The sequence below is a fragment of the Lonchura striata genome, chromosome 1A, assembly GCF_050655825.1.
Source record: "Lonchura striata isolate lonStrDom1 chromosome 1A, ASM5065582v1, whole genome shotgun sequence".
Lineage (NCBI taxonomy): Eukaryota > Metazoa > Chordata > Aves > Passeriformes > Estrildidae > Lonchura > Lonchura striata.
In genome coordinates, this window is record NC_140741.1 from 33770513 (window position 1) to 33796131 (window position 25619).

The following is a 25619-nucleotide window of genomic DNA, read 5'->3' on the forward strand; positions in this document are numbered from 1 at the left end:
TTTGCACCTGTCTTCCCTGCAGGAAGACATTTGGTGTGTGGGGAGGTGAGGAGGCCTGTTACCAGTCAAATTATCTTGTATTTTTGCACTCCTTTCCTTCTTTCACACTTCCTGCTCCACTTCTGACAGCAGTGAATCTTCCCAGCGTGAAAGTCTCCCTTCTTGCTCTCATAGTGGGGACTGCACTAAGGGCAGTCATCTTTTCATCCCTGATGGGACTCTGCATCAGGCAATCTTTTTTTTATATTATGTTGTATTCTCACTCAAGTTAGACTAAAGTTGATGGTTTATTTTTTTTTTTTAAATTTCAAACAAGGCAAACTTTATTTGAATAAAAACTAGAAAACTAAGTTTTTAAATTGAGAAAACTTAGAACTTTTGAAAAAGGCAAACATGAAGTTAAAAAATCACAACAATTTATATTATTTCAGGTGTGTCCTTGCTTTAGCTGATTCAGTCACATCCTGAGTTATAGCAAACTCTATCCAGGCTCCTCATGTCTGGGAGGTTCTTTTTGTTCTTCTTCCCTGAGCTGGCAGCTCCTTGGTGCTCCATGGCATGTTCTCTTTCCATGCAATGATTTCACTGCTTCATCTGTTGCCTTAAGCATCCTGTAATCACAATAACCAACTCTCCAAAGATATTCTTCCCTCTTAAGTTCTGGCTGATACTGTGTTTGCAAAAGAAAGTAACAAGAACTTAGAAGCAGTAAATAGAAAAGAGTCTGTCCCATAGCATTTGAGCAAGAGGGATTGTCTTGAGCATTGGTGAGCGTGTGGGGAAAGGGTAGATGAGCAGGACATGTACAGTTCCAGTTGTTTTGTTAGAAGGAAACTCCTGATAAGATAAATGTAAAGCAGGATTCTGAATATCATTGCTCATCTGGGATTTTGGAACAGGAGCTTCACAATTAAATCAGAGTATAATTTTATTTAAAATTATATGATGTCATATAATGGTGACTATGATGCAATTATTTATTTATGCCGGAGCCCATGCTTAGCTGGGCACTCTCTCTCTCCATACATTCAGGAAAAGACAGTCCCTGGCCTGAGAAATTGAAGTCTAAGGCTGGAGAGAGGTGAATATATACAGATTAGCTATATTTGTTGAATTCCTAAAAAATCAGGAAGATTTGATTGCTTGATTTAATTTGATAAAGATTGCTTATCTGATACTAATGGAAAAAAATACTTATGATTGATCTATATGATTTAAGAAGAGGGATTTTTATCTAGATTAAGAAAGATTTCCTATACTGTAATACCGTTTCACAATTTGATCTGTATTTACTAATAGGTCTGCTTTCCTAAAAGATGAGTTATACAAAGATTAGCAATGTGCAAAAATGTATCTCTTAATCTGAAGCTCTAAGGTAAAAACCATTATTACTATGGATTTAAAAGGAACAATTTATCAGGGAGGTGTGATATTTGAAAAAGGTAATGCTGCAGTTACACTTACAGAAAGACTCACTGCAGGGAAGAAAAGTAAGGTGCTGGTGATCTGTGTGGGAAGGGGTCTTTCTTGTGATGTCAAGTGTTCAGTGTGTTGGAGCAGGGTGTATGTTGATTCTCTTTCCTTTTTAGTTCTCTGTACTTCAGGTTTTAGCTTGTCCTCTGCTCCCCCAGAGACATTGGAATCCTGGATGCTGAGAATTTTGAACTTTCTATGCTTAAAGGCACAGACCCACAAGAGAACACTGCATTTGACCTGAGGTTGTAGAACAAGCTTTTAAAATTGACTAATAACACTAAGATTATGAGTGTGTAGTTGGTTGAAAGTCTGTAATATCACAAAGTGAAAAACTTAGAGTTTGAAATTTTAGAATATATAAATAAATATGAAGCAAGATAGAAGTTTTAGGGCAGAAGCAAGTTGTTCTTCTTTACCTTCTTCCTTCTTCATGGGTTTGGGTGATGTTTTGTGATTAAACAGAAAAGTTCGCATTGCGGACTTTGGAAGATCAATTATTGAGTTAAAAAAGAAAATAATCTAAGTGTCCTTTCTTAATTAGATATTTTATTTTTAAAAGACCTTGTAACAAAACTTAGTTAGCCATTTTGTGCCTTGCTAATGAAAAACCTACCAAACTCACAGTAGTGAGACTGTAACATAGATAAAAAAAAATAAACACCTAAGTCCGAACATAAAATGCCGTCTCAAATGCCTTCAATCTCAACCTTGAGAAATTAATAATTACTGAATTATGAACTGAAATAATTTCTCACATTAGGTCCTGCTCAGACAAGTTTCCCTATAATCTATTACTATTAAAAAAAAAATCTACTAATCTTCCTTTTTCTTTTTAGCACTTGAATGGAAAGGTTAGGTGCTTTGCCTGTAGTATGGCAGGTGGTATGGCTGTGCTGGTTTCACAGTATCTCCTTGTGTGCACATCATCTCTTGTCTTCAGTGAGTGCCTCACACTGCCGACCATGGCCCTTTTCCTCCCTGTCATACCCTTTGGTAAGTGATGATTGTTCTTGCAAACATATATTGGTTACAGAAGGCAGCTGCCTGACCACAGCAGTGACTTGAGTGCTGCTTTTTTTCTTTTCCCGTGCTCACAGGTTGAAGCCCAGGAGCTGTGAGAAACTCCTGCACAGTATGAGCTGCAGGGCATGCCTGCAGAGATTCAGTATTGAGTCTTATGTTTGTCACTGAGCTGCAAGCATCCCTTCTAGGAATGTATGTCATCTGAGAGGCTGCAAAAAATTACTGACTTACAGTAATCCCAGTTTAGTTGTTCCAATGGGTAATAAATGTTCCTTTAATTAGAATTCCTTTGGCTAGTGATTTTTATGTTAGGTTTTGTTGTGTTTCTGTTGGTCTAATAAGCTAAGAAAGCATCCAAACCCTTGTTTTCAAGCTGTATTTTTAAGAAATGCAACTCTGGAACACTCTTGTGGTTTGTTTATAACATTTCTTGGCTTTCTATATTCTTAAATACTGACATTTGGAATCAGGTTCCAGTATCTGAATTACAATCTCAGCTGACAGAAGGTATAGATTTTCAGAAAGTCTTTCTCCCAAAACAGAATAGAAAGAGAAGATGTTGACAATTTCTATAAGCTCAAAAGTAATCTTACAGCAAACTTGAGACATTTGATTACAATTTAATAACCTTTTCATAGGTTTTATTTTTATTTTTTTAAATATTATATTATGTCACCAAATATGCAAAAATCATATTAAATTTAAACCCAAATTGTGTATATTTAAAAGCACAAGAGGAGTATCATGAAAATCAAAACAACTTAATCTTCTTTTCTAAAATTCTTTTCTTATTTAAGCTTCATCTCCCTCTGAGAATGTTGAATTTTCTGATGAAGACTATCAGGGGAAAAAAATCCCAATTAGCTCATATCAGCAGGGCAGTATACAGTTGTCCTACGTGTTAAAGATTTGTTCTTATTTACACATCTGAAGATCATACTGTCCCTCATAATCACAGTCATGTTATAAGCTTTTTTATTTTTGTTGGCTATTTCCCTTAAACCAGAGTTCTTCTCTAAGTCATTGAATTGCAGGATACTGCTTTTCCAGATCTGGATGATTGACCTATATTCTTTCTTTGAATGAAACTAGCAGTTCAAGCACCACAGCCTCTGTGTGGAACTGACCCATTCTTATCACTTCTGGCATGCTGCTGGAATTTGTACACTAGCTGCAGTGATTCTTTTGTATTCTGCTCAATAATAAAGGTATTTCTTATAGTTGAGCCAAGAATAGAAATTCTGTGCAATATCATTTGAAATACTTCTGTTTAGAAATGTATAAACCAAATTTTCAGTTGAAATCCATTTTATATTCAAGAATCTGCCAGTGGGTGATGAACTAGATACTTGCATGAAGTTTTTTCATATTTTTTTTCTTATAGCTTTATACTTGTTTTTAAACAAAAGGTCCTTCACCATGATGTAAAATAATTTGTCAAAACCTGTTATGTCAGTATAATTTAAATTATCACCTAAATTTCTAATCTCTTGTAGTAATGGTATTGTGTGACAAAGCCTGTTTTATATAATTCTTACTGAATGACCTTGATTATGCTACCATACTTATGGCAAATGGCAACCCTATCAGCCTTCCAACATTTTGTGAGCAATCAATACCAGTCTATCCCTTTAGGTCATCCCTTTTAACCTTCTTAATATCTCATTAGCTTTTTGCCATTTTTTCCTTCTTTCCACATTATATCAATATTTCTTAAAAATCAATGTTAATCTTCTCCCAAACTTAATTGTTTTTTGAAGAAACTCAAGGACAAGGCTCTTCTAGCTTCTGTGAGGTGCTGAGGGTGTCTCAACTATTCACAAATCCTATCCTCAGATGCTGGGAGGCTGTTTGAACTAAAGTTGTATTACACCTGTATAATATACAACGGGAAATAGTGTTTCAGGTGAAACTTTATACTTGTTTGACTATAATTTAGAGAAATGGGTTAGACTGTAACCTCTGCAAAGCCTTAGAGTGATCTTGGTAAGACCTTACTTGTTTGCCTCTTGTGTTTGATGGCACGTGGTCAGCCAGACAGAAGGGTAAAGCAGCATGAAAGGCAGCATGTACTAAGTCCCTAAGCATGGCCCCAAGCTGGGAAACAAGAACTGTCCTGTGTCTCAGCTCACTCTGCCATGCCTCTACTGTGGGACTTGGTGCAGCTCACTCTGCCATGCCTGTACTGTGGGACTTGGTGCACCTTGCAGGTAACAAACCTGCTGCTTCCTTTTCTGAAAAACAAAGGATGGTATCTCTGCTTGTTTGTTATATATCAAATAGGTGAAGTTTTTATAAATAATTTTACAATTTTGCAAACAGTTTGACAGTTTAAAAATGGTAAAATTTTATGTCTACCTCTTCAGTCTGGTCAGCTACCTCAGCTGTGGTAGGAAAATAGGGAAAACATGCAGTCACTAAATGTGTGTGTGTGCTTGGAGAACCTGGCTGGCTGAGGATTGTCTTTCACAGCAAAGGTGTGAAGACAGTAAGGAAGAGGAATTTGCTTTACTTTGAGTTTTAATACAATTTTTTGATACTTTGTAGCCTTGAATTTGGTTTGACCCACTGCAACAAGGACCTTTGGTGTGGTAAGCTAAGGTACACTCACTGCCACTTGCAATTTGAGATTGATAAAATGATGACAATAAAGACAACAGACAGCTAATGGCCCTATTAGATTCAAGTATCAGAAAGGATATGTGAATATGTAAAGTCCAAACATGTACAGCACAGAGTCAGAACATGGCAGAAATGTACAATGGTTTTCCAGTTTTTACTGTTTTTATGAGCCATACATATACATGCTTCTTAATCTCCTGTGGCCTAAGGAACTGGATTTGTGACTTGTTAAAACTACAAAAAAGAAAGTTTGTTAAGTAAAACAAATCCACTTTCATCATAAGTACCTGAATTGATCAGTGAGAATTGCACATGACAGAAGGCATGACTGACCAGATAAAGATTGCATGCTATACTTTGGAATGTAGAATGTGCATGAAATGTTGGCTTTACAATGCCCGGGATTAAAATGTCCAGTATTACTGAAGCACATGGGATTAAATTATTATTTTAGTAAACTGATCCCCTTGAGGACAACAGAAAAAAAAATCCTTAGGCTAGTTGGCCAAGTTCCTATTGATTTCCAGCTGGCAGGTTGATATCATCTCTTTCCCACTTACATAATGCAGTCGTTAAAAAATAATGTTTTGCTTTCTGTTTTATGATTGCATTTGATTTTTCTGAGAGTCTGTTGTAGCAAATGTGTGCAATATCAGCCTTTGTGACAAAAAAAATGCAATTTTCTATGTGTAAAATTGGATATAATTTCATCTTTGACATTACTACATCACTAATACATATCTTTGAAAGAAATGTGAGATCCTTTTGATACTTTGAGGGCAATAGTATGCAAAGCTATTATTGTCACACAGTATTTCAACTTATTTTATTATACTCTAGTCTTCCACAGCCCATTTTGTATCAGCTTTGGAACTGTGTGTGTCATCTGGCTTAGGAATATATTTGCTGTGACTACATTTGCCATGGGGTTTGCCAAGCTAAACAGAAACTGGCAAAAGCGTTCTCTAGCCTGTGTCCAAAACAAACAGCCTGCTGTGGTAAACACTTAGTCATGTCATTGTTTAGATGCTTATTTTGCTTACAAATCTCATTGGGTGGGCTTTCACTAAAACTAGTGGATTTTCTTAGAAGGACTTATGAACAGATTTCTCTGTCCATACAGCTCTAAAGTAGTGTAAGGCCTCACTGACCTTAAAAAGAGTGAAATTGGAGGCAGCCACATCTAACTTTATTCTATTCCCACTTCCCAAAGGCTTCACAATGTGCAGCTGCAGAACTAGGTCTGTGCTTTGGCATGGAATGGTTTCCATAGGATTTTATTAATGTAGTAGAATATATAGGTGAACTTGTTATTGTCACCTCTAACTAATTGGTATTTACTGCTGCTGACAGTATGTTATCAGTGAGCCAAAATACAAAAGCAAGGTAAAAGTTTCTTCTTACTAATGTGGGATTTGGTTATTATATAGGCTTATTTCAGTTACTAAAACTTTGCCACCTCTTTCCATGTAGGATGCTACAGTGTACGTGCAGAGAAATGAATGCCTCCCATATGGTCAGTGGTGATCTCCCACTTGCACCTCCCTTGCACAGGACAAGCATTCCTAGACACCCTTTACAGCTGGAGAACTGTACTGAGCTCTTGGTGCCTTTTATCCAAACATCCTACCTGCTGCTGAACCTTGAAGGTTTCTAAATGTCTTCGGAGATTTTCTTCTGCTCAGTCTGCAATGCTGCCTTCCTACCAAAACTTTATTAGATCCCAAAAGTAAGTGGACGAACATGCAAAATCCATTGGAATGAGCCTGCCTTGCTCACTGCTAAAACTGTCCCTCCATAGCAGTAATTATATGTGAAGTATTTCTAATGGACATCTTCTACCTGTTACACTCACCCAGGAGGCAGAGACATGCATGGGATGCTCTCTTCCAACTAAAGGACTTCAGGTTCATATCCCCTCTGCTGTAGCAAAGCATGGTAGCCATGGGGCAGTTTGAAGTCTCCTGGTGAAACCAGGAGGGTGTGGCTCAGCAGCCTCACAAGGATTTAGGTGTGAAGAGGCAGGATGCAGTGGAATGAGGAGAGCAGGGTTCTCACTGCTGCTCAGGAGTCTTCTTCCCACTGAGTGACTTAAATTATGGAAGGAACTCTGGTATCTGACTCTGAATTTCATTCTGGAAGTCAGTCTAGAAGTTAGGTGTTGGCACCTTTAAATCTTTCACTGGATCTAACCCAAAAAGGTAGGAAAAAAAAATATCTGAACAATTCTTCTATGCTCTTATGATTTCATACGTATCTTTGCAGTTGTGCACCCTGTAATGTTGATGGGTAAATGTCACTGCTGACAGCTCTTGTGATTTGGGCCATAACTCTTGTGAAATATGTGACCATTTGTAAAGACCTGGAAGGTGGATGAAAACCAGGATGCACTAAGTTTCCATTAAAAAAATAAAATAAAAATAATTTTTTCTTTAGTTGGTATAAAAACCTTGAGAATTTGTCTTCAGTGAAAAGCTGAGGCCCAGAAGATAAATATGACTCCAAGTGTAATAAATGACCAGCATTCCTAATTTCAGCTAATACAACTCTGAGCCCTGACATGACTTTTTGATTGAATTGTAGCTGCAGAACTGAAGCTGGCAGAGTTATAGAACAGGCTGCTGAACATTAGAAGTGGTAAATGGATGGTGTGGGTACCAGACTGATCAGGCTCGAAAACAAGAAATCTCTCAGGTCATTCCAGAATAGATCAATTATTCATTCACCTGGCATTATAGGTCATTTAATCATATATAAACTACTGTCTAGAAAACTTTTAAATTAAGCTTTATTGCAGGCCTAAAAGGCCTGTTAACTTTTTTAACTCTAAGAGAATATTTCAGGGTGATTTTTGCAAGGAGTCAACATCCACAAAAAAGTTTTCTGCTTTCCCCCACGCTATTTTACATCATTTTCATTTCATTCTTTTTTCTACTGAAGAATTCTTGTGTTACATGGCACATACAGGCACTGGTGGTATCAAATAAAATGCATCAGGATGTAGTAGTCTTGTTACTACCAAGTATGTCCTCAATAGCTGCTGATGACTGCATAACTTTTAAATTAAAAAAAAATATTCAACTCCTCTAGTCTTTATGCAAGCAAGTAGTACCAGCCGATTAAAACATGTTCTTTTAGCGAAAACATTTCTCAAAGTAAGATTGTTAATGAATGCAAATATAATAACCTGGGGCTTATTTTAAGTTTTTAATAAGCTGCATATGTTTTAAATACTCACTGAAGACAGTGCTATTTTGAAGGGGTGATTGTTAAGAAAAAAAATCTTTAAGCAAACATCAAATGTATGAGAGGAAAAAATCTGAATGTCTCTATTAGCTGTTCATTTAATCCCAAAATTAAAATTGGCTCCACTGAGAAAGAGCTTTAAAAATTACCTACATTAACTGAATTAACTTCTCTAGAGATTTTAAATTTAATTGTAAAAGCATATTTTTAACTGGAAAATACCAGATTATTTTTTCTTTTTTTTTTTTTTTTTTTTTAGCAAATGTGTGTATGTTTTAGTCTTCTTTTCAGTCAATTAAACTCTCTTCATGGCTGATGTGACAACTTTATATGTTACAGTTCAGAGGCAGAAGCATTTCAGAATCCCAACGAGGTGTGCTTGAGTAAAACATTCCTCCACAAGGCTGCAGTTATAAGTGTTGAGCATTAAAATCCTTTTTATCCAATAGCTACTTCACGGGATACAGCTGTATTGCATTGAGAAACCTGGACTCAAATGGACCCCCTTCTGGAAATCTTCTAAAGGATATGGATGTGTTGTACACCAGCACAAGCTTGCTTCAATTTCAGATTCCTCTCTGAAAGGTGTTGTGCAAGATTTTCATGGCCCCTGTGGGCTTGCAGGAAGAAAAACTCATATGCTGAATCAGGGTAAAACCCTGTTTCCAATAAAGTTTTGTGTTGGCATTTCCTTTCCCCAGAGTATGTGAGGCTGCAGAGCTCCTCAATTTCAGCTGTGTGAGTACCAATATATCTGTGCTGACAGTGATCTAAATAAGGCAGAGGCTGGATTTAGATGGAAGTGGTCAGATAAGATGCCCACACTGGTCCAGACACTTCTGGCCGTGTAACCAGAGCACACACAGCCCATCTGTGCACTGGCAGCCCCAATACCTGCTGAGACCCTCTTGCTGGACTGCGCTCCCTGGGACGGATGTGCCCCATGCAGGGTCCTGGGTGCTGGTGTGAGACTGTGCTTCCCTCCTCCTTCCCAAGCTCCTGGAGGAGCGGCAGCCCTTTCACATGAAGAGGCAGAGAAACCAAGGCTCAGAGCAGGAGCATCTGAGCTGTTTGTGCTGAGGTTATGGACGGGGACACTGAGGGCAGTGAGGTCTAATCTAAAGCTAATGCTACCCTTTTTAATCTCCTGAGATTCCCTCTGTAATCAATGGAGAGAGACTGTGACATCTGTATGTTCATTTACCACCTTTTTTAAGTCACCTTTTTCAGGATTGAAGTGGTTGCTCTGGAACGGACTATTTCTCCTCCCGGTTTTAAAAAGATCTTAGAGTTACTGTTTATATGCCTAATTCAATGGGGCATGTGAATCTTGGCTCCTAGACTTTTTCTGGAAGGTCACCATCAAGCTCCAAAGCTTGTCATAGATCATGGTGCACTATTCAGCTTAGTGATAAATACATTTAGCATCTCATCACCTGTTACCTGCAAACCCCAGCCTGAAAACCACTGGTGTAACCAACACATGCTACTTAGATACTGTAAAAGCAGTTATTTTGTAATATAGACAAGCCTCATTCAATGTGTGCTATAGCTACTGAGGTTTATTTTTGTTCATTGCTTCATGTGTTTTAAATTTCAAACAAGAGTCTGTGCGAAGGTTTTGAAAGCTCATAAGTAATAAAGATACATTAGCATGCTTAACATATTTTAATCCAATCTCACTGCATTTTAAAATGGGCATGAAGCATTGCATGTTGCAGTACTAATTTTGCAGCAGTGCAGCTTCAGATTTTAGTGAGTACAGTTTACACATACTGAAATACAGTACAACTTCTATGAGCTCTCATCCAACACTTAGCAATAGTGCTTATGTGGATTTATCTCACAAACAAATTAGTGATATTTTAAAACACCCTTTTTTTTTTTTCTGATTTAGAATTGAGTACAAGATTTTAATTTTTTCTGTGAAGCAAAAGTAATGAAAAGAGATGTTAGGGACACCTCAATGCATAATCATTACAGGATAAAATATCTCTCCTGGCCTGAAACTGATTTAAATTTTTGTTATTTTCTCAATGTTTATGCAGCATTCCTGCAACTGAAGGGAACTGGGGCATTATCACTAGAGCCTCCTGAGTTGCTTGAGCAAAAGACAGAATCTCACCCCCAGTCAGCACATCTGTTTGGGCTCTGAGCTCACTCTCTGCCCCAGTGGGTGTTTTCTGACCTGAAGCAGGAAACTGCACAAGAGAGGGAAAGAATCTATGCAGAGCAAGTCCTGTAGCACAACAGGAACAGATCCATGGTGTGGGCACTGGGGCCCTGTGTCCACACTGGCCTTGCTCCAGGGGTGTCCCCTGGACAGGACTGCTCTGGTGGTGAGGTCTGGCTGCTCCCTGGAGCTGGGGCACAGCTTTGTTCTGGCTTCATCTGAGGGGCTGATCTGCTCTGGTTCAAGGTGGCTCTGTGGCCCAATCCCAGTGGTGAGCAGTGGTGAAAAGAGGCATCAAAATCACAGTCCTAAGCAAAGATGCAAACATAGACACGTACAGTGAAAGCCACCCTGGAGCATGTTTGAAATTAGGGCAGTTTCTCGGTGTCAGGGAGTGCTGGGTTCAATCATTGGGTGTAAGGAGTCAGAGGATGCCTTCATGTGCTTCTGTCATGGCAGATGAATAGCATAGCTACAGGGTTGGAGCTCCCATCAGTTTCTCCTCCTAAATAACTCCAGCCATTTATTTTCAAATTTCCTTTTGGAAAGTGTTGAATGCAAACTAAAAAACTGAACCAAACAAACAACTCAAACCAACAATACTAATAACAAAGTAATGTAGTAGTACTTAAGGTTTAAAAAAAAAAAAAAAGAAGAAATATTTTTTATCTGATCCTCATTTATTTTATGTTTATGTCATTCATTGCTTATTTCATCTTCCTTCAAATGTTCAAGCATTTCTAATTTAGTCTGCCAAATAAGATTTAGACTATGGACTTTCCAATTAGATCATCCTCAGTCTAAATACAGAGATACTATGTTGACAGAAGAATGTTTTATTTCTTGAAAGCTCTTGGCTGGGTACTTGAATTAATTCCACTACTGAGGGAAAGGGCTTCGGTTTGATTTCAAAAGCTTTTTCCTCAATTTTACCTGTTTTACTGGGCCATGGGCATACATATTTTTGTAGTAACACTTTGTGGGCATTGAGAGTTAATATCAATGGGAAACACAAGGCAATATGGGAGAAGCAGCTAGAGACATTAATAAATACACAATTTTTTGGTCAAGTTTTACAAGTATAGTTGATGTAGTAGTTGTATTTCACACTCAGACATCTCTATGCCATTCCTGAGTTGCCCAACAAGACCAATGAGGTAGCATTTAAGAACTGGAAATGCTTCTGCTGCAGAAACATCATCAGTGTAAAATACTCACCTAATTATATCATTAGTGGTTACCTGTCTTCAGGTCAGAGTTAAGCAATGAAGCACAGGAAAAGAAATCATTAGCCTTATTACCAATGACACGACTAAATGGCTTTTAGATGTCCTAGGTTATTTTTTAAATACAAGAAAATGCCACTATCATGAGAGTACATTACAACTGGTCTTTCTTGATTGAGCTACTACCGCTCATTGTTTTGCACTTTACTTACAGTTTAAACAATGAAGAGTTTTATTAAGATGACCTGATCATTGATAAATGAATGTAATTCCCAAACTAGAGATGCAGAGCAGAACATGGATGAATGTTGTGTCACTGTACACTTAATCTTCCTCCCAACAGCATTGATAGGGAGTTGTTTCAGTTGCACAGAACTTACAGCAAATATGGTTACACACATTTTCTGATCCTCCTGTCTATTTAAAAAGTTCTACCTTCACTTTACAAATACAAGATTGAATTGTGTACATTATTTACAGCTGATAACTATTAAATGAAGTGTGAAACTTCCTTGTGAAATATGCCATGCATCATGCTAGGCTTTAATTAGTTACAAGGTCTAGCTCTCTTAGAGTTTCAGTGCAGTCTTTCAGCTCTGGCCCTCAGGGCAATACTGGGACAGTTTTCAAGACAGTAACCTCAACCTTATCTTAAAAAGTCACATGGCCCAGCAGAGGTCTAGAGTGCAAAATATTTGGTGCTGATGAGTTGATGTCCACATCACGTGTGGATTGCCTCAGATTAGGTCCAGCTTGGTCTACCAGTGATTGTTATGCTTTGGGTGCAGTCCTGGAGTGCAGTTTCAGGTTCTGTTTTTCCTTGAGAAGAATCCAGTCCATGAGCCCTTAGACTACTCTGTTACATTAACCAAAACACATCATAAGAAGGGACAGCTGCACAGTTTACTTCAAAAATGTGGTCATGATGAACCACTCATTAACATGAACTCCCCCTACGAAGTACAATATGGATGTAAAAAGTCATAATGTGTGAATCTAGAGCAGCAGCTTAATTACATCTTGTTCATGTAAAGGTCAGCAAAAAACTGAACCCTGACTTTTTTTCACAGGCAATTAATTAAAATGATCACTTAATTTTGTACAAATTAAGTTTTAGGGAAAAATTTGCAGAATTTCTTCCTTATAAAAATGTAACTTCTTAATAAATATAATCTTTTGTGAAGTATTTTCCACTTTTAAATACTTGGCACAGAGTTGATTGACTTCCTAAGACCATTTTGAGTATTTGTCAGCAACTCACTGTGGGAAGGGTAGAGGAAGGACTCATTAAGGCTGGAGAATTAGCTACCACCAGAACAGGCACAATGAGAAACTAGCCATGAGCTGGTGGTGTGTGCTCCAGACCCTGAGCCTGTCTCCACCTTCCCATGCTCCAGTGGTGGATACCTCACCTTGCTTTGATCATCTACACTGCAGACATTTACATCTGAGCCAGTTGTTTAGACTCTTTTTATAGTTCATGGAGAGAAAAAGACACTTCTGAGGCACGAGTTACATGTTCTATTTAGACATCTATGCTAGTATCAGGTGACTCACTGCCTGGAAAGGAGCTATTTCTTTCCATTTCCCTATTTTTCTTTTACACAGGGAGCCTACAGGAATGTTTTAAATACAAGACTTTACATCTTAGACGTTTGAGAATCTCTCCTGAAGACCTGTGTATTTTGTCCAAGAAAAGTCACCTCTGAGAACGCAAAAATGTATTTACATGATTCCTACAGAACAGTTTCAAGAGGAATTGGCTAATAGGGCATGCTCATGTGCTTATTCTGATGGATCTGGACACACAACGTGGCACCATAATGTACCCAACATCAACCTTGTGAATTTGCATATCCACTCAGAGAATAACTTCAGGCCAAGTGCTGGGCTGGGTATCTGCTGCTGTATGGACATGTATGGAAGCTGTGGTTTTAGGGCAATTCTCAGAGCCTCATCAGAAATGCTCTCCCTGCTCCATGGGGGTGGGTCTTGCAACATTTAAACTTACAATCACATTTCAAAAAAGTATTTTTTTGCTTCAAGTGAGTCTTCATTCATGATTTTGATGATTCCTAGAGCTACAATTCTGCTGCTTCTGCAACAAACCATGAAGAGAAATGGCTGTGCAAAATAATGTCTTGAATTCTAGACAATGGATTAATGGTTTGTTTTTTGGTTGTCTGATAGGCAGTATTAAAAGTAGAATAAAAGTTTACTTTATAACAAGCTTTGAGTATTTTTTTTATCTAGGGAGTAGACAGAGATTTTGTACACTTAGTTTAAAAAACAGTCTTCTGCCCAAGTCTCCTGTCGACAAAAATGATAGGAATACCAGAACTGAAGATTAGCTATTTCCATACGTTGCTAACTGAGAGGATTTTGCCAAAAGTAAACAAGGTGGCTGGAACACAGCAGAGCCTGATCAGCTCCACTTGCCTTTTGGCAAATGACATGGTATGCAAATAACTTATTTGGAAGGGTATATAAATATAAATTTTTTTACAGCTATGTAAAATACCTGTATCCATCTGCTATCGTGTAAGGAAAGGTTATGGATCACATGTTGAAAAGATAATGTGGCTTGGCTCTCTGATTTATAAACATTTTTTGTACCTCACCTCAAAGATGTCAGCATTTCAAAGGCTAGTAATCACTATATATAGCTTTTTATCAGTTTTTGTAAAGTGGCTTAGAGTGAGAGGCACTCTTAAACATGATTCCATTTTTTCTTTACTGAAGGACAAAATGAAAGACTAGGGGTTTAGAAGCACCTGAACGTAGTACCTCTATAGACACTTTATCAGTATAAAACCATATAGTCATTATACTAGAGGACATGCTAGTAGAGACTGTCCCCATTATAATGGTGTAAGAATGGATAACTCCCTTTGGGGGTGTTGTAATTAACTAACTTAGCATTAAGTCTTTTCTCTTTAGCAAATGTTCTGTTTCACAAACCTCTCTGCTGACTTCAGTGTTCTGGCTGGTGTGGGAGAGTATTTTGCAGGCTCATCATCCACTTCTATTTTGGAAATACTGTATTTGATTCATAAATATACTGTATCCTTCACTTAAATGTAGTATGTGTCCACTATTTTTGACTTCCAGATCTGTCTCCTTCACATTTCAATCATATTGAGAGGCAAATTCTTATACTGTGCTTTAAGAAAATCTGTCAAATTTTTGACATGTTTGGGAGAGATGTGTCACTGTTATCCTCTAGTTCTGTGCAAAAAAAAGGAGATGTAAGAGAATATGACACAAGATTTTGACCAGTATATAAATGGGGGCCAAGAGCCCTACTCTGCTCCCATGGCTTTGGCAGCCACTGGTCGAGGCAACTCAGACACAAGGCTATGGTGACCCTGGGTCAGGCTGCTGAGGAGAGCTTTGTGAGAAACCTCTAAGAAATCTCCTTTGGGCTCCCCAGAGCTTTTTAAAGCTCTGATATTCCTTCTTTGCCCTTCCTGGAGCTGTTTCAGCCATGCTTGTGCATTGCCATGTACCACTCTAATGAAGATCCTGATCTCCCAGGTTGACTTCCTGGGTTGACCTCAGACTTGCCTTAGCCTTGTGACTTGTCTAGCAATCTCTGGGATGTGCTGACTTTGGTTGCTGCCACCAGACCTGCTGTACTCTGCTTCATTAGTTTGGCTCTGGTGGGACTTAGTGTCCCTGCCATTTCAAAGGTTTCAAAAACCCATTTACCAAGTTATGTTCATGTGCTGTGTTTCCAGCTGCTAAAATCTTCTAGCATATTGGAGTTTGTTAGACAGATTTGGAAATTAGAAACATTCTGAAAATATCTTGCCTGGAAACCAGGCTGCATTTCCTACATGATGGCTACCTTTCTTTTTAAAGTTTAAGCTTTTACATCTCCTGTTCATTGCTGAAACACTTATTTGAAACAAGCCACAGTTGGGCCTTCTGAAGGTATATTCTATTAACAGATAGTTGCACAATTTCTTTGGCCTTCGTATAATGCTTTCTGTCATAGTTACTGATGTGCAATGCCTTTTCTCCACCTTTTCTTTTTTCTCCACATAATAAAATTAATAAAAAACATTATTCTTAAAGAAGTGCACACAAAACACCCAAGTTTTAAGTTCATTTCTTTAACAATAATGTTTCTTGAAAAATTCAAACACACTTTTTCTGTAGCACCTTGTAACTCAGAACCCAGTAGTATCCACTACCACTTAGTGGAAGTCAGTGACTTTGTGGTTCTGTATTCTTTAATAGCTATTAAGCAGCAGGCTCTTGCTGAACAATGATTATTCAAGAGGTTTTATTGCCTTTGTGGGCTCAATTCCCATCTTTGAATAACTCAGAAAGTTACATTTCTCACCTAAGTAGCAACAAAAACCTCATCCAGAACTCAGAATGTCAGAACTTCACACCATTTCAAATGAAAAAAAAAAAAATCAGGTCCATTTGAATGTCATTGAAAACTGTACTGGTGATTGCAGTTATGGAAGAGAGCCATTGGAGCACGAGTTACTTTGTCGAAATCACTGCTTCGATGCACAGAGGTTCATCACCTTCTGTGTAAAAGAGGCACAGAGATTGACTGATGCATTTGGTTTTGCTTGGCTATAAAGAGATGTTTACAGTAAGCATTTATTGCAGGCAGGGGTTAAACCTGCAGCCTCTCAGGCTGTGCCTCTATGATCCATTTTAGCATGGTCCTGCCAGTCTTGTTAGGTGTCAGATGCTGCCTGTAACGGTCAGGAGTTCACAAATAAAAAAACCCCATAATTTAAGATCTCCTTTATGACACCTTGGTCCCCAGAACTGGATTTTTTGCCTTCCAAGTTACTTGTGTAGGTAGTAGCTGTCACCAGCCCTGACATTAGCCCTCTGTACAAACTGACATTAGCTACTGTTGGGTTTGAATCAGAATCCTGCTAAGAGAATCATAGATGTGTTTTGCCTCTCACCTGTGTCACCTATCCTCACGGAATGGCCATGTGAAGCTTCTTATTATCTTCCCTGCCTCCCCCCCCCCCCAGTAAATGTTCTCTGTTTGCATTTAGTTAAAACACAGCAAACTTCAGTTGTGCATTTATTTATCATATTCCCACCAAAAAGTCATTGCAAATATATGTAAAAGATACACCCTTCATGTCCTCAAAATGGTGCTGGAGAAAAGATGTGGCTAGAAGAAACAGGGGGAGGCACCATGTTACATTCAGGTTGGTGGCCAAGCTGGAAGTACATTGGAGGTTTCTGTATCCTAATCTTTTGACCTCAGCCTGTTTCTCCAGCTGCAAGATTCACACAAGAGTTCAGGCACCACATGTGCCCTCAGGATATCACTTGGTTTTGCTTTGCTGAACTTTCTGTTAAGCTGCTTGAGAGGCAAAGTATAAATGCAGTTAGAAATTGGTCTATCCAACAGTGATGATGCATGGCTGATTTTCCTGATGGGAGTAAAGGAGGATATCTGGAATAGAATTTTGCTCAAGGCTGAACATCAAGACATTGAGTCACTCATATGACTATATTCCTGATTTCTGAGATAGATCATTGAAACCACATCTCCTCCATCTTCTGTCATGGAAGATTCTGAGAAAAAAACAAATGCAAACATGAGATAATATATCCTGCCTAAGACCTGGCAGTATTCCCAGTGCCATTTTGCAATTGTAAAAGAACTTTTCCATAAGAGAAGTTACAGGCTTGAACAACTCATCGAGCGTCGTCTGAGTCCCGTGGTTTGTTAATGGGGCAGACCTTTAACTTAAACACAAGCAGTAACACACAACAAAGATGATCGGGGAAGCACTGGTTGGACATATTTAAGCATTCTTGGAATTCCTCCTTCCAGCAATGATGTTCTAAGTAAGTGAGACAGCCCTGAGCGAAGCAAAGAAAAATGTTGTTCCTTTTAAGGAAAGTAGTTCAGACTAGCGTGAAATGGGGAGACGGAAAAGATCTGGCTGATGTCAGGGGCCTGGCGAGCCGGCCATCCTTTCCTGGGGTTCGGAGCCCGTCCTGCGCCGAGCGGAGCGCGGCCGGCGCCGCGGGTGCAGTTGCGGGCAGCGCCCTGGAGGTGGAACCTTCTCACCGAGGCTGAGCGGCGCTCCCGGGCGGGCGCCGCGGCCCCGCCGGGGCTGCGCTCCCGCGGCTCCGCGGGGCCGGCCCGGGCGCTCCGGGCCCGGGGCATCCCTGTGCAATGCTCGTGTGGTGGGCAGAGCCTTTAGGAGCGCAGCAAACTTCCAGAGCCTTCCGGCGAGCGCTCCCGGCTGTGTCCCTCAGCCTCCGGGATGGCCCTGGCTCGGCGCTGCCGAAACCTGCCTGGTGTCGGGAGATAAAGGGGAACTCCGCCACCCGGGATCCGAGCTGCGAGCCAAACCCGGGGACGGGACAAAGAGCGTCGGGAATCTTATCCCGTGTCATCGATCCTGTGGCGGGGGACGCGACTCCGCCGCCCGCGGAAGGCGGGATGGGGATGGAAGCTCCGCACGCTGGGGGAGACCGCATCAAACAGAGCCGGCCCGCGCCGGTGACCCCCTCTTTGTCCCCCTCGCTCCCGCTCCTCACAGCCTCAGCCTTTACCGGCTTCCTCGGCTCGGGAATCCCGCGGCGTTCGCCGGCACCGCGCCCCGGGCGGAGCGGCTGTGCCGGGGAGGGCGGTGCCGACGGCGGCGGGCGGGCCCGGAGCCGCAGCCCGCGACCAGCTGGGGATTCACGTGGAGCCGCGCCGTGCCGTGCCGTGCCGGGCCGTGCCCTGCCCTGTCCGGCCGCGGAGCGTCGCCTCCTTCAGCACCAAGAACAGCTACAAGTGTGGCTACGCGCCCGCCCCGCTGTGCCGAGCCGTGCTCTACCGCGCCCCGCCGCGCTGAGCCATTCCGGGCCGTGCCCCGCGGTTCCGTGCCGTGCCCGTCCCGCCAGAGTCGCGGTAAGCGCGGGCAGCGTCGTGCCGCTCCCGCCGACGCCGGGGGCTCCGAGCCTGGGCTCCTGGCGCGGCCCGCTCCGGCGGCGCGGGGGCTGGCCGGGGGCGGGGGCTGGCGTGTTTTCTTGCTTGGCTGTGAACGGCTCGGCCGGGCCGGTGCGTGTGTCTGCTCTGCGACTGAGCGGCAAGGCAGAGGAGGGTTGGTATCGTCACGGGCGCTGAGCCACTGACCCCAAAAAGTTACCTTGTGGATTTTTTTTGTTGTTGTTTTTTTTAGGGGTGGGGAGGAGAAGTGAGGAAGGAGTCAGTGAAGCAGGTTCGGCTTGGCTGTTCGCGAGTATTAAACAGCACGACTGAAACCGCTTTCCTGGATACCTGTCCCAGGCTGAGCTCTCGCATATTAAGCTGACGCTGCTGAGGGAAACTGTCTGAGACGAGGCTTGTACAGAAATTACCTCATGCCATTCCCGATCGACACCGAGTATAATTCCAGGGACCTCAACTGTAACATGGATATGCAACTCTTTTCGATCAAGGTATTTGTGTATCTGTGTGTGTCGTCTTTAGTTCTTATTTTAAGCAGAGATGAGAAGGCAAATGCGCGTTTTGCCTGTTAAGATTTTTGGGCTGGGGAATCCCGGGCAATCCTCTCCGCCTGTTTCGTGGCGCCGGGAGCTTTTTTTTTTTTTTTTTCGTTAATTATTTATCATTTTTATTGCCGATATCCTCCCCCAATCAGATCTAACGAAAGAGATCCCGGACACGGTGCCGTCACAGCAGCGAACAAAAAGGGAGAATCTCGGAGCTCCCGAGCAGTGAGGTGTCCCCCCGGCTGTGTTAGCCGGGTCCTCTCCCACCCCCAGGGGGAGGGGGGTACAGGGGTTCCCCCGCGCTCCCCGCCACCTTGTTCACGTTTGGCTGGCCAGGAGGAAAGAGGGGGCTTCCGCCGCTCCGGGGGCACGGGCCAGCCCTGCCCGCCGCCGCCAAGTTCTCCGGGGCCAGGGTCGGGGCGAGGTGCCGGCCGCCCGCCCATGCCTTGCTGGGTGGCCTCAGCTTCCTTGACTCCGCCGGGGACACCCCCGCGTCCCTGGGGAGGGAAGGGGCAGGAGGATCCCCGCCGAGCTCCGGGGGCTTCTTCCGCCGAGGGAGAAGGCGAGAGGCTGTACCGGCACGAGGCAAGGGCTTAACTGTCCTCGGCGTGGAGCAGCGTCCCCAGCGCTGGCATGTGCTGATTGCAGGAATGCAAAGTGTTGGCAGGTGAACGTACGACACGGTTAAAAACCCCAAACCAAACAAGCCAACCAACAGCAACAGAAACCAGAGAAATAAGAAAAACAAACACAAAAACGTACAACACAAGTAGTAAAAATCAATCAGTGACCCAAAGTGCATGGAAATCCGACGTTGGCATTTTGGAGTTTGCAAGCTTCAGACCTCTGGGACCAGGGATTCATTAAAAGAGACTTAGGTTTGCATCGAGGTGGGAACAGAAGCTCATTAAAGCTGACTAGTTGATGCAAGGAGAGGAAGGAATCACTGGCGGCTGGAAAGAAAAGGAGACGCTTGTTTTTGCATCACCGCTGACGGAGGTGCAGCACTCTCGGCCGAGGACCAGGGCTCGGAGGGGACCGGCGGAGCCTTGGCTCCAGCCGGGAATTCCGTATGTTCCCTCCGTCCCCCGCCCACGGGCCGCCTCGGCTGCAACGCCGCGGCGGGAGGCAGCTCAAACCCGTCCTACGGCCGCTCGCTGGAAGGAGCGAGGCTGCGAGGAGAGCCGCAACCGGGCTGTGCCGGAATCCCTCCACAGCACAAGCTAGCTGGGGTACGGATGAGCCTGGGAAGAGACAAAAAATAATAAATCGCTCGGCTAAGTAAAGTGGAGAACAATAGGGGGCTCCCTTCAAGGGAGAAGCGCAGCGGTGATGGGCGATGGTCGCGGAGTTGCTCGGGGAGAGCCGGCTCGCCCAGCCCGGGGGCGCTCCCCGGGCCCCTCCGCTGGGCGGGGCCGGCCTGGCTGCGGTAGCTCTTCCTGGGGCCGGGAAAGGTGCCGAGCACGCGGAGAGCCGGGGAAGCACGGAGGAGCCGCGCGGAAAGCCGGTGCGTGGCCGGCTGCTGGCTCCCGCCGCTGTGCGCCGGCGGCAGGCGGAGAGGGGCGGAGGGGCAGAGAGCGGCAGCGCGGAGTGCTGCGCGGGGTGCGGGCTGCGCGGGGTGCGGTGCAGGGTCCGCGTCGTTGGCTGCGCTGCGCTGTGCGGAGCGCGCGGGTGCGGATCGCGGAGCGCTGCTCGGAGCGCCGTGCGGAACGCACGGGCGCGCCCTGCGCCGGATACGGAGAGTGGGATGTGGAGAACGGGATGCGGAGCGATGCTCGCCCGGGGAACTCGCCCGGGGGACTCGCCCGCTCGCTTGGGCCCGTCGCCGGGGTCGGGAGTGGACACAGTGGGGGACTTTACTGCCGGGTGCCCCGGGACGATTTCGGCGTGCGGCTGTATTTCTGGGGGCAAAGCCGTTCTTGCAGAGCACCGGACTGCACCAGCCGTACCTGCTCTGAACACAGCTGTGTGGACTGGGGAGCGGGAGTCTAGTGGGAAGAGGGTCAAATGAAAGCAGAAACAACAGAGAAAGCTCTCCTAGGGTGCTTGGGAAATTCTTGATCATAATTTCCTGGACCAGAGGTGAGCCCTTTTTCTGAAGGTTTTAATTCTGATGGGGTTCATTAAGTCCAAGCAAGGGCAGAGGAAAATACTCAATGTAGTTTCTCTTTTAAAAAATTGTAGGCTCCTCTTAGTCTTACCCCAGCAGAAGGACCTGTGCTGGATTTTCACAGGGTATCTTGTTTGGTAAATGGATATTTGCAGGGTAGGAAGTGAAGGCAGGTGCTCTGGGGTATTTGAAAAGGGGCTGATTAGGCTGAAGGTAGACATCAGACTGCACAGGGAAGAAATAGTTCCTGTAAACGAGATACTGAGAGTGATTCGCCTTGAAGTCCTGATTATTGTGTAAAGGTTACCTCTGTGGCAGGGGCACAGCAAACCATTACAGAAGAGCCGAGGTAGATAAGACTACTTACATCAGTGAAGAATTCTCTTTCAAGTTAGGAGTTGCGATGTCAAGGCCAAAGGTTTTCCAAATTCCCTTTTGTTGTCAGCAAAAACCCATTAATCTTCTATATGTGTTGGGCTACTGTGTGCAGGTGGCAACTCTTTACCTGTTCTATGTGGAAATTCAGCTATTTGCTTGCTGTGGAATGCTGTACAGGGGAAAGAAGCAACTTTTGTGAACACTGAAATGAATGTTTACAAGAGAATTCTTTCATAGTTCAGAGGTGTCAGTAGTAAAACATCATAACAATAAAATTTGGGGTTTTTTTGCTCCTCAGAACTTATTAATGGAATTTGCCAGTGTTTTATTTTCATTCAGTAAAACCAGATCAGTTTTGTATTGACTGGACAATCTGATGTTTTGTGAATGGGTTTTCACTCTAGAACTTCTTGTATCCTAATTCACATAATATTTGCTTTATTTTATCTTGGTGCAGTTCCAACCATGCTTTAAATACAATAACAGATTAGTTTTTTTGGCTCACACAAAATTTAAAACATTTTTTCTGAGGTATTTTTTCCCCTCACTTGGTAGCTTATTTTGTCCCTCAATAAAGGGTTCATGTATGTCTGTCTAACAATGTCAGCTGTAAAATGTCCATCCTGCCTATGCTACAGAGAGTACTCCTTGCTCATGCTGCTATTTGTAATTGTGAGATTTTTTTTAAAAACTGTATTCCTGATGAACATATTGAATCTTTCTACATGTTTTCAGCAAAAAACTTCAGTGCCAGCTGAAGATGCTCTTTCAAGAACCTCATTAACAAAATAGAAATATTTCCTATATTTATTTAAGTATTTATCTGTCACTCAACCCATTATTTAGACCTTTTCATTAACATAGAGAGGTTCCATAATAAGCCTGTCGTTTAGTGCAATGAGTTTGTGGTTGGAGTAATGACTGGTCTGGGTTCATTCTGATGCACTGGTTCTGGCAGTGTGGTACAAAAATACACAACCTTAAGTACCGAATATCTGATAAAGCTGAATGATTTTATGAAGGAAGTAATTTCAGAACCAGACACTACATGCAGAAGTTTCTATCTCCTCTGTCTTGCAGTACTCCGCCTCCTTAGGTTTAAAAATAAATATATATTCTAGCAGAACAAGTGGAGGTTTGTGCTGAAATACTGACTTTAAAAATAGCAATATGTTCTGATAATGCCAGATATTTTTAATTAAATAAACCCAAGAGAAGCATGTATTACAAGGTGACTGGAAGAGACGCTTTGTGGTGCACTTACTCTTGGGCTGTGCAGGGGAAATATATGAATTTCTTCTCTGAACACACCAGCTACTACAGTGGGGAACCTGGTAAATCAAGTATATATTTGCATTAATTCAAACTTTTATGGTCATTTGGAAAAGGACAGCATTTTACTTCAAATGAAATCTCTGTACATGAGAAAAGTTCATTCAGGCTTTATAGCCCAGAGGCCTGTGCTTTTTCACTAAAATTCATTGATAAAAATGGAATTAATTTAGATCATATGCTTTCTGCTTAGCTACACAGACTTGAAATGTTCTGTAAAAGGTAATGTTAATCAATATATAAAAAGCAGTGTGCCATGAATAAATTAGGCAGTATAATAGAAGCTTTTATTTCTTAGGTAACATTAAAAAAAAACTAAAGGGCCTTAAATTTTTAAAAAGAACACTTTAAAATTTTATTTCTGTTTTATAGACAAGCAGTGGACACTTGCAGCTAAGAAACATACTTCTTCAGGAAACCATGCAATCTGAGGCAAAGCAATTAATGCTTATGAAGGCTATAATGTTGAAAAATGCTAATTGCCAATTCATTTGATTTTCAGTCAGTTCCAGATAAAGTATTAGACTGACGATCTTGGACTCACTGTAGCTTCTCTATTGTTAGAATTTAGGTTGCAATAGCTGAATTCATCACTATTTGTTGCATGAAGATTGACACTTGCTTTAATTTCTGGACATTCTTTGGCTGTAAGGAATTAACCTGTGGCTGAGAAAGGGGAAAAAGCAGTGTTTCTTTCCTTCGGGAATATTTTCCCTTTGTCAGTGGTGCTTTCTTGTTCTCCATATAGTGTTAAATAAGAGTAGTCATATCTTTTATTGCCTCGGTGAATTTCTCCCTGCCTGGTTTGTATATACATGCATGGACTACTGAGTTCATTGTGGAACCATAAAGCAAATTGCCTCCATACCTATTTTAGGTCTACTCTTTGATATTTTGAACCCATAACTGTTTTTTTTTTTTTTTTTGGTCTACTATGGCAATAAAAAAACCAGATAATTGTGGCTAGTTAGTAGTTCAAGCTTTTCTCTATAGTGTGGACCATATGAGAAATATCCCATGGGCCTGGATCAAATTGCACTGTAGTGTGAGTCAAGTTGTTCAGTTTATGAATGACTCTGAGTTCGGCCCACAGGGCCGAAGCCCAGGCAGCTTTGTAACCTGCATGCCTAAAAAGAGCCAAGGGAGAATGGTGGGATTATCACAGAAAACAGCACAGATTTTGCATTGAACCCTGAGCCAAATTCAAGCAAAATGAAATGTCGAGAGGCATGCAAAGTCCTGTGTGCTGTTCTCAATTGCAGTGATTGTATTCATACCTACCAAATGTATTATTTTCAACTGGTTCTAATACAAGATCACAGTGAGATGGTTTCACATTCAGTAGAAGACTTTCCATTGTGAATCTTTTTCTCAGGTTTTCAAATAGCCATTATTTGAAGACTTCAACTTCTGTGAGCTTAGTATTATCATGGAAGGAAATCATATAACAAAATTAGTGTAAGACAAGGAGTATCAATTTAAAGCATTATCAAAGTGCATTTTGAGTTTTGTTACCACACGATATATAAAATTTTTGTGGTTTTGTCTGTAGTTGTCTTCCAGTGTGACCATATTTTTAGTAATAACTAGTCAGATCACTAAGAAAAGTAGATATTTACAGATGAGCCTGATGCCTGGATTTTCTGTACAGGCAGCAATATAGGCACTTGTTCAGTGTGATCAATTTCATAGTAAGTAAAACTTTTGTAGAAAAAAGGATAAGATAAATTTACCCTAGGATGTCCACTGCTCTCCATAGCCTGTAACAGATGTATTGAGAGACTGGTTCAGATGCAATTGCCCACAGTGTACCTATCCAGTATGAGGTAAAATTACTTCTCACTTTCCTCAGAGGTTTAAAATTTTATTCAGGCATGTATAATTTTGTTAAGAATTAAAATAAATAAATGCCTTCACTTGAGAATTAAAGTGTGGGCAATTTGGAGATATTTATAATAGTCAGTCAGGTGTTTAGATATGTAGGCTGAAATCCTCATCTTGTTTAAATCAGTGGGATCCCTCTAAATATCACTGCAGGCACAACATTGTTCCTATTTAATGTGGTCCAGATGCAAGCAGAGAATAGAGAAAAGAGACCTTGTTAATGTTAAACCTCAGCTCAAGTCAAATGTTGGAAAAGGAATGTTGGATGTATAGCTGTTTTCCTAATATAATATGTTATGCTCTTTTTACTTGAGAAATCAGCTACCTTTTCATAAAAATAATTTAGTGTTAGACATTATCTTGAAGGAGATTTAGATATATAGTTAGACTCCCCTCAAAGTGTATTCCATTGGAGAAATAATCAGTCTAACATCCAAATGAATTGAACGTGCTTGTACTGCATTGGATGAAGGGTGTACTTAAATTCAGGCGCCCTGATTACTCCATTGTCATAAATGAGACCTCTCCAGGAGTGAGAGTGTAAGTGGTTATTGCACTTCTGTAGGCTGGAGCAGAATAATAAAGTTGAACAGAATAATGCAGTAAAACAGAAAATATAATGTGTTATGGATCAGGTCTGTTTCTGGGTGCCATGCAA

At 41.7% G+C, this 25619-nt stretch overlaps 2 protein-coding genes across 6 annotated transcripts in view; both read left to right on the plus strand.

Annotated features, from left to right (window-relative positions):
• The window catches only part of ZNF800 (zinc finger protein 800), a 39676-nt gene extending 25681 nt beyond the window's left edge, over nt 1-13995 (plus strand). Inside the window, exon 6 of the mRNA XM_085569102.1 lies at nt 6595-13995. Within this exon, the coding sequence (XP_085425228.1) occupies nt 6595-6778 (184 nt within the window). The 3' untranslated portion in view covers nt 6779-13995. The remainder of the gene's footprint in view (nt 1-6594) is intronic.
• A 4396-nt stretch (nt 13996-18391) lies between these two features.
• The window catches only part of GRM8 (glutamate metabotropic receptor 8), a 316002-nt gene continuing 308774 nt past the window's right edge, over nt 18392-25619 (plus strand). The window contains exons 1-2 of one of the 5 annotated variants that reach the window (XM_021555217.4): nt 18392-18673; nt 18945-19203. The gene's annotated coding sequence lies outside the window, so the exon portion shown is untranslated. Of the gene's footprint in view, nt 18674-18708; nt 19204-20355; nt 20490-20626; nt 20765-25619 lie in introns of those variants that run through there. The other 4 variants (XM_021555218.4, XM_021555222.4, XM_021555220.4 and 1 more) reach the window with 4 other exon arrangements.